Here is a 9,981-nt window from a genome sequence, read left to right as displayed (position 1 = left end):
CTTTTTATGCAGCCGCCTCAACTGCTCAAACAAATAGCTGTTTGTACCCAAGATACTGGGACCTCAACACTTTTGCAAGCACAATCCACTGCACAGGCCAAAATGAATGTTCCAAAATGAAATCCAGGTTTAGCTTGCACATCTCAACTTGATGTATGGTATAAAGGCCAGACATTCAGAATTCAGACTAAACCTCTTTCCTCAGTTCATTGCACTGCGTTCACCTATTGCAATAAATGCCTCCAATACAAGTAAGGTCAAATATTATTCTGAGTGATCGCTGATATCTTAAATGTAGGCTCAGTGGTGGACGTTGTGTCTTCCTGTTTCATTAATTTCCTGTTTATTTTCTTCTATCAATTTCATTTTACCCTTTGCAATATTTTGAAGTAATCCCTTTGGAAGTAATTTAATGACAAACTCACCTTGCAGCTATGGTCATCATTCATCTTTGCCATTAGTGTGCAGTCAATTATCTTGCTTTATATACAATAAAACTTTGCCACATGAAAAAGTCATAATGAATAACCAACTTAATTAGCCATTACTAGTATATTTATCAATTAAATTCCATGCAGTTTTTCATGGACTTACTTAAGTCTGCAAATTTTACATCTTAATCAATGTACCTCTTGCACATGTATATCATAAATAATACATTTATGTCAAGACATCCTGCGGCCTGAAGTAATTAATAAATGACGCCAAGAAAAAAATCTCCTGTACAATAGCCGCCATCAACAATTCAGGTACAGCAATTGTATGTTTTAATAAGATATTCAATCCTGTAACACTATCTCGGTTTTCAAAGCATGTTGAGCCAGTAGCTCAATGACTAAAGTTACTTTTCCTCTTTCGTTCTCCTACCTTTCGAACATGTCCTGTTGTTGCATAAAGTTCTCACGGCTTGCATGAAGCTATTTGTCTAGAGAAAACGTATTTCTTCCCATCTTTTCCCACCTACAGGGCTGTTGGTCTGCATCCTTTGAAAAGCTATAGTCCCCTTCAGGGTCTTGGTTGGAACTCCATGGATTCACTGTCACCAAGGAAACAAGCTGTCACCTCGCAACGCACAGTTGCTTTAGGAGCTATTGTTACCAATCTCTTAGCACATCAATGGAATTCCTGTGCTGCTCTAGCCAATTACAGTGAACCCTCCTTTCCAGGAGCTGTTTATAGAGCTGACTGAAGATAGGTTGGTGATATCTGTGGCAAGATAAGTGATCACCCTGACCAATCTCTGAAATGCTGCCTTTGGGTGTGGACAGACGTAGCACTTAGGATGCCCTAAATAAACATCGAAGCCCATGTGTCTAGACACGTGTGCCTCTTAAGGGTGGCTTCAACTTTCTGGAATATTTCTAAAGCACACCAGGGAAATCAAGTACTATTTTGAGTCGGTCTTCCGTGCACCAATTCAATGTTACCTGGGGACACATTCTGTGCCTAGTGTCTGATCAGTCCTGTAAGTATCCGTAACTGCACTGCTCTTTACCTGCCTTCCCCTCCAAACACATACAGGGCAAGGTGCTGCTCAGGAAGGCAGCCAGGATTCGGCCTTCCTGATTGTCTACATGAGTGGTAAAGCCAAGCATCTTGGCTTGTTTGCCATCCGTTCCGCAGCCACTGGGTCATGGGCTCCCACATTCATTTGGGGGTGGGGGCAGTGGGAGTGGAAGGACCCTATGTATGTTCACTATTGGCTTTTCCTTAATCCCGTTTGCATTTGGTTAGTTTCAGCTTTAACTTGGCCTTGCTTGGAGGGTCATTCATACGATCATACTAGAAGTAAAGAAAAATACTCTGAGATCTTTGCAGGAAAGTGCTGTCCAAGTTTGAAAAGGCTTATATTTTGTTTGGTGCTTTTATGAGTGCTTGTAGGATGGATGCAACTCCTTACTGCTATTTAACATCCTTGTCTCAAATAAGAGAGTTGATAATTATATATTAAAGTCTTTTAGAGCCCTCTTGTTTGAGTCCTTTTCTGAATATGAACACAATGACAGAAAACAAGCTGGTGAATTTTGTGTCTGATTTGTGGTGTTTCCTTTATTGAAAATTTAAGTCCAATAAATACATCCTTTTCGGTACACCATGTATCATTAAAGGGTGTGGTAAATAGCTCTACTGAAGCTTTTCTCTTAATAATATGTCCAACATACTGCCAAGGTAGATCACCATGGAAACTTTTGTTGAGTGCTACACAATAGTAGGCAGATAAATGAAATTGTAATGAAAAATTGAGGCTAATGTCCTTGGACTTAACCCTATGGCTGTTGAAGACAATGGATGTCTTTACAGAGCTGATAATAAGTATGGGCCCTGTGTCAAAGAATCATAAAGAAACAGAACTGGAAAGGACCTTGAGAGTGCAACCCCCTCTTCAAAGTCTGATTACCTCTTTTCTAAACCACTCATTTCTATTGTTTGTTTCTCCTGCAGTTAAAACCTGCCAGTGATGGAGATGCCAGAAATATCCTGTGCCCAGAGAAAATTCCACTGGAGATGTGATTGATTACTGCTTTTTAGTTTTCCTCCCCTCACATTGTGAATCCTCCCTTCCCTTCAGGACCTAGACTTCCTTGTCACACTAGAGGCTCTAGGATTCTATACAGAAAACAGTCTTCACACAGGTTTCTAGACCTGCCAAAGCCTATGGTAGTCAGTGGAGCCTACCCCAGTGAAAGACAGCAACCTAGAGCTGGAATTAAAATGTCTACAGATTTGTATGAATGTATAAATATTCATAAACTCTTCTGAAAGTTGAATGGGAAGCGATCACTGTTGAAACATTTATTTTTCAATATTGTAAAATGAAAAAAAAAAAAATTATCCTGTGAAATATATTTGAAAAATGCTACTAATGAGCACTTAGGTCACTAAGAAGCCCACAGTAGAGACAGTTCAGGGGATATTATGGCCGCTACAACAAACAAGGATTTTTCTGTGGCTTGGTCACATCTTTGCTGTACTTGCCCAAGGGAAAATGTGTTTGTAAATGAAATAAGTCGGTAGGGATTTTTCTTTTTTGTTTTTCCTCAAAATATAAACTGTAAGGTATTAGGCTGATGGGCTGAAGATTTTTATGGAAAAATACATCACACAAAGGATGTAATAAATTATCAGTGTGATATTTCAGTGCAATGGCATATTTAAGGTGGTGTCAGCATTTCCATTATAAACACTATTTTTCAGAGGTTTATAACCTAGCCATAAACTTTTTCTCCTGCCTGAAATGCAGCACTATACACCATCTCTGCCAGGTCAAAAATCTTTTTTCTATTTAAAATTTGAGCAATAAATTTGTTTGTGAGAAGCAGGTGCAAGACTCGTACCACTATCAAGCAGGCACTTTTTATATGTACCTTTAACTTACCATATGTTGCTTGGCACATAATGTAAGTGCAGCTGCTACCATGTTGACCAGGCATGAACTGTACAGTACAGATGACTTTTGTTCTGAAGTGTGATTAGTGATAGGAACACTTGTAATTATTATTGCTATTATTGCACAAGTATGGAGAAGTCCCTCAAAGATTGGTCTCTGTTGCAGTGGGTACATTACTAATAGTTTCATAGTTTCTAGGGTCGGAAGGGACCTGAGCAGATCATCTAGTCCGACCCCCTGCCATGGCAGGAAGAGCACTGGGGTCAAATGACCCCAGTAAGGTGGTCATCCAACCTCCTCTTAAAAACCCCCAGGGTGGGAGCCTGCACCACCTCACTTGGAAGCTGGTTCCAGACTCTAGCCGCCCTGACCGTGAAGTAGCGCCTCCTGATGTCCAACTTAAACCTTCCCTCCGCCAGCTTGTGACCATTGTTCCTGGTCACTCCTTGCGGCGCTCGGGGGAACAGGGACTCCCCCAGCGCCTGCTGATCCCCCCTAACCAGTTTATAACAGGCCACAAGATCCCCCCTCAGCCTTCTCTTTTGAAGGCTGAACAGGTTCAGGTCCCGCAACCTTTCCTCATAGGACCTACCCTGCTGTCCCTTGATCATATGAGTGGCCCTCCTCTGGACCCTCTCGATGCTGTCCACATCCCTCTTAAAGTGCGGCGCCCAGAACTGGACGCAGTACTCCAGCTGCGGCCTGACCAGTGCCGCATAGAGGGGGAGGATCACCTCCTTGGACCTGCTCGAGATGCATCTGTGGATGCACGACAAGGTGCAGTTGGCCTTCCTAGCCGCCTCCCCACATTGCCGACTCATGTTCATCTTGGAGTCAATAATGACTCCCAGATCCTTTTCCACCTCCGTGCTGACAAGAGGGGAGTTCCCCAGCCTGTATGTATGGTGCCGATTGTTCCTCCCCAGGTGCATCACCTTACACTTGTCTGTGTTAAACCCCATCCTGTTCTCCTCCGCCCATCCTTGTAACCTGTCTAGGTCCAACTGTAGCCTGTTGCTCCCCTCTATTGTGCCCACATCCCCCCACATCTTAGTGTCATCAGCAAACTTGAACAGGGTGCTTTGCACCCCCTCATCCAAATCACTGATGAAGATATTGAACAGGGCGGGCCCAAGGACCGAGCCCTGTGGGACCCCACTTCCCACGTCCTTCCAGGTCGAGAAGGACCCATCCACTACCACCCTCTGGGTGCGACTCTCTAACCAGTTGGCGACACATTGGACTGTATGGGTGTCTACGCCACAGTCCCCCAGCTTCGTAATGAGAATGGGGTGAGAGACAGTGTCAAAAGCCTTCCTGAAGTCCAGGAAAACTATATCCACTGCCACTCCTGCATCCAATGATTTAGTCCACCTTTAGATGGAAGTTCTGTGTCCTTAAATTTTACATCCTCGTTAGCTAGGACAGACAAGTAAAGGCTGAGAGACAGAAAATATTATTCTTTTTTTACAGATAAATGAGTGAGGCACAAGACTACATGGTGCTGTTATAATCAGTGGCCAACTCTCCATTGGCTTCAGTAGAGTCATACAAAGACATTACTACTCTAAAGAGCAGATTTTTTGGTGTAAAGAGTCAACTTAAACCTTTGAGATTTTGTGATGTGTGTATAATTAGATAATAGGGGGTGCGAAGTGGGCCCTATTTGATTTGGATTCCGATTTGGTCCAAATCCGAGACAGTGATTCGATTTGCTGATTTGGATCACAGTCCCTGATTCAAATCGGCCAAATCCAGATCTGAAGATTTGAGGCTGATTCAGACATAGACACAGCTTTAAATGTTTTTCTACATACCTCGAGGTACCAGCATGGCTCATGAATGCTGTGATGCTGGGGCGGATACAGTGTCCCACAGGAGTGTGCCCCCCTCCCCACATGCTGGGTGGTAAGCCTGGAAGTGGACTAGAAGTACTTCCAGTCCACTTCCAGGTCCACCAGGGAGTGCATTGAAGGGCCTCACTGCCATCCGCAGCTCAGTGATTGGCTGAGGGGGTCCCTGGGTACCCCCCTGACCCAGAAGGCACCAGTCGCTGAGCCAGCAGGGTGCGGGGGGGGGGCCTGGCACGCTCTCTGGTGAACCCGGAAGTGGACCGGAAGTGCTTCTGGTCCACTTCTGGGTCTGCTGCTGAGCACGCTAGGGAGCCCCCCATGCTTCTGTGGGACGCTCCATCTGCCCCAGCATTGCAGTATTCACAAGCCGCCTGCTACCTAGAGGTATATAGGAAAAACATTTAAAGCTGTGTCTATGTCTGAATCGCTGAATCATTCCGAATCGATTTGGAGAGATTAAAGGGTCCTCTGATTCAATTCAGATTTGGAGATTCAGCAGCTGAATCAGGCTGAATCTCCACCGAATTGAATCAGGGACTGAAGGTTCACACAGACCTATTAGATAATAATGGTAAAATACTTAAATTGTCATTCCACAGAACTAACTCATTAGATAAAAATATTCATCTACATTTTTAGCCAATTTTCTGGTGTCATCATAACACAGCAGCTAGTAAAACCACTTTGCTATAGCAATCACATGATTTTTATCCATCTTCTCTAACGGAAAGCCATCAGCTTCATACCACCAGTCCAAATCAGTTCCCACTACTTAATGCACTTTAGAAAGAGACAGGTCATCGTTGTGTGGGATTTACCTGAGTGGAGCCTACCAGGAATTCATGGTGTTCATGTGGGTTTGGCTTAAAATTCAAAAGACAGATTTAGAGAGAGATTTTCTGGTGTTCTAATTTGAGTAATTTGCATAGGTGGTGACAGCTTTTAGGAAGTATTTTGCAAAGGAATACAATGTCATAAAAACACATACAAACAAGGTGGAAATTGGAGGAATTGGAAACTTCAGCATAGGCAATGAATGTTTTCTTCAGTGCAGCATCTGATTCTAGCAGGCACCTCTCTTTCTAATGATAATGTTTTAAGAACATTGAGGAGGAACAATCAAGTAAAAAATGCATTGTGTGCATTAAGATGATTTTGGCTATCTGTTTGCAGAGGAAAGAAGAGGATGAAATGCTGGCTTCAACAAAGTCAATGGCAAAACTCCCGTTGATTTCAACAGAGTCACAGTTTCACTTTCAGTAGTTCTTACTGAAGAAAAAGTATCTTTCTTTCATTTTAAAGTACAAAGTTTTTAATTCTGATAAAAATTATTAGGCGTTATGGACTTGATCCAGCAAAGCACTTAACCTTATGCTTAACTTTTAGCCCTTAGGAGTTGTGCCTTCAGTAGGATCAGGATCAAACTCTTTGTATCTATCTGTAGAAACAAATTAAATTCTTCCAGGCTTTTCTAGCCTTTTCATATCAATTCAAGCCAAAGTTTCATACATGAAGAGCCTGAACCAAAGCACATTAAATGTGCTCCCGCTAACTTTAATGGAGGTGGAGTCAGGGTCTTTGCTTGTCTAAACTGTATGACATTGTTTTGCATGTTTTCAGAAAAGAAAACTTAGTTCACTCACCACTGCCAAAGCAAAGAATATGGAGCTATAGATGAGGCTAATTGGAAGTGAGAGCTCAGATCCAGGTAGATGTTTGCTTCTTCCCAAATGCTTGCTATGATTCTGTTGTTTGGGATTTTCATACACCAACAGTTAATCATTCCAAGCAGGAAAAAAATTGTCTCAAGGGTTTGCAGTATACTGAACATGTGTTTCATTCATCTGGTTTAGCATAATTTCACATAATCACACATTCCATTTGAATAGTACTTTCAGATCAGAATCTGATAAATTCTCCCATTTTGTTACTGTGTCTCTTTGAGGAATAAAGAGTGTCTGTTTATATACGCTGCCCTCTCTGGCGTTCATTTTATGATCCTTGTATTTATGATCTCTGTAACGCTGATATGATGATTGAGCTAACATTTTTGGCCCCATTCCAGCAAGCAGATCTGTGATTACACTGAAGTGCCATGTCTGCCTAAGGAGATCAGATTGGGGATTTATGTTATACTACTTTCTGCCTGTCAACAGAGCTAATTAGCCCAGCCCCAGCAGTTACGCTGCTCCCCATTTGGAAGGGAGCACATATGGAACAGCTCAGTGTGTTGCACAATGAAACCATCTGGCACAGAAAGGTAAGGGTATGGGAGTACAGGCCACTCTGAGATGAATGTTTTATTTACTTTTTAATGGGCCTTTATTTCTTCGGTGCATTAGAAGAACACGCTTTACATATCACAATCCTGAGAACTGAGAAACTCTATGGTGTTATTAGATGACTCTCCATTCTTAATTAAAGCACTAATGAATTATGATAGGTATAAAAGTGAAGACCAATCCTCATCTGGTTTCTTGAGGTACAAACAAGAGAACAAACAAACATGAGTATTTTTACCACAAGTTAAACAGATGTTCAGCATAGCCAAGTGCAAGCATTTTTGGAAAGCACAGGGAAATCATTACTTAAAAACAGAAGTAGAAGGGCCCAGACAGCAAAGATAATCTTGCAGACTACACCTATACGGCCCTCTCTATTTTCTAAATTTATAAGGCCTTCTCTATAATCCAAAATTAGCTGTCCTATGTACTTCGAACATTTGTAGAGAATCAGTGCCTGAGGTCTTAAGGAGAATTTCCTAAAGATTTTTTTTCTAATTTACTTTGACTTAAAAGATAGGCAGGGCTTCTACCTTGTTGGATTTCTTTTGTATCCATTTTGGCTCATTAAGAATAAAATATACTCTTTTACAATGACCTTCTAAATCATATAGGATTTAGAACCTTAAAACTGTTGTGCACATTCAGGAATTACTGGGCTATTCCTCAAAGAAACAAACACTGCAATACTGTTGCCCAGGACCACCCCAAAAGGAGGAAGAGCCTGCTACAAGGGTCTCAGTACTTTGAAACGTCATGATGGCTAAAGGAGATGGAAAAGGGGACAGCAGTGGAAACAGCGTATCATGGACCAAATCAAGAATCCAGAGCCACTCACCCCACATAGAAACACATGCCCAAGTTGCAGTAGAACCTGCTGATCCCAGATTGGCCTTGTCAGCCATCTTTGGACCCACAAATAAGTCAATCATGGAAGACAGTCATCCTCAATTGCAAGGGATTGCTGCTGCTGGCTGTCACATGTTGAAGATTTTAAGTTTAAACCTTATATCCTTAAAGTTTAGACTTGGTGGGCTTTGTCTTTAACATAACACTAGGAAACCGAATTACAATGCATTCCATTTATTCGGTCTTGAATTATAGTTACAGTCCATATGTTCCTTGACTTCAATTGCACTTTTGTATAAACAAGAAAGTGAAATTGGTTCATGAATTTATTGTGTGAACTCTTCCTTGACACCAGTGAAGAACATGATTCTGTGCTTCTTAATCTACACTTGAAGACTTAATGAACTTAATCCCTTGAAGATTAATACAGGTAGATGAGGTCAGGGAGCATGTTCTCCATGGTATTTTCTGTGACTCATTGCCCCAGAGGCAAGAAAGTCCTGAGAAAGTGGGAACAGCACACATCCTTATGGCAAAGGAAGCAGTTCCCTTCCATTGCTACAGAAGACACAGATTTACGTCTGCTGTGCACCTCCGCTCAACAGTTATGCCAGTAGAGCGGGTGTGTAAATGCTCTATCAGTATCAATGGACGTCTGAGTGGAAAACATTCTGCACTTGTCTGGCACAGAAGTACGTAGCTACATGTGGTTCAAGGCAGTGGAGAATCAGGCTTCATGAATTTGGAGGATGTATGTTTATCTATTTATTTTTTTTAGCTTTATATCCCATCCTATCTAAAAGACTCAGAGCGGTGACACGTGATTCGTGCCTGTTCAAAAAAGAAGAAAGGCCTCTAGTCACTATTGGTTTCCCTAACTCTGACTCTAGGCCTACAGATTTAATATTTGAGCTAACTATGTCACGGTGTTGCATAGCCCTACAGCATGTATTTGTAATCACTAATGAGAGAAATGCACTAATGAGAGAAATGCACCTTCAGTATACAATGGTGTTTTATGACAGCTGATTTATTTTGAATAAGAAATTGGCATGGATTGCAATAACTTTAATATAGTCCCTTTCACAGCTTTTCAGCCAAAGTCCTGTCTGAAACCAAGTCCGACTTGGGTTCCTGCTTCACCTACACTTTACACTGTTTGCAATAGCTACAGAATATAAAATGAGGCTGCACAGGAAGCTTGCTAATAAGCCATGAAATACTTGGGGAGAATCAGTAGGGGAATACATTGAGGATATTTCTAGTTACACTACCTTGAAAAGTGTCATAGAGTTCATGATGTTGTGAGATGCTGGATGGTTAATGCTCCAGGCAAAACAGGAGCAAGTGTCCCAGTAAGCAAAGTTAAAAACAGCTGTCTTATTGTCAAAGTCACCTACTGGGTCTTTGTGAGACCTTCAGCTACTTCTCCCAAATGCTGTATGATATTCAGCAAGTTGATTTTAAACAACCTGTTCTTTTGGCTGCCTAAGGTATCAGACAGTCTCAATTCATCAGTACATTAGGCAGACCAGATGATTTAGCAATTAGGGCAATTGCTAGGACTCAGGATATCTAGTGTCAGTAAACTAGGGAGAGTTCCCCTTCT

The 9,981-nt window shown here is 41.8% G+C and overlaps 1 protein-coding gene across 1 annotated transcript in view; it reads right to left on the bottom strand.

The window, feature by feature from the left end:
• The window catches only part of LOC109287821, a 42,088-nt gene extending 34,925 nt beyond the window's left edge, over nt 1-7,163 (bottom strand). The window contains exon 1 of the mRNA XM_019503098.1: nt 6,885-7,163. Within this exon, the coding sequence (XP_019358643.1) occupies nt 6,885-7,081 (197 nt within the window). The 5' untranslated portion in view covers nt 7,082-7,163. The remainder of the gene's footprint in view (nt 1-6,884) is intronic.
• Between the last annotated feature and the right edge of the window lie 2,818 nt (nt 7,164-9,981).

The sequence above is a fragment of the Gavialis gangeticus genome, unplaced genomic scaffold (assembly GCF_001723915.1).
Source record: "Gavialis gangeticus isolate Ggan-Ray unplaced genomic scaffold, GavGan_comp1, whole genome shotgun sequence".
Classification (NCBI taxonomy): domain Eukaryota; kingdom Metazoa; phylum Chordata; order Crocodylia; family Gavialidae; genus Gavialis; species Gavialis gangeticus.
The sequence above is the reverse complement of the archived record's forward strand: the minus strand, read 5'-3'. Positions and strand labels throughout refer to the sequence as shown.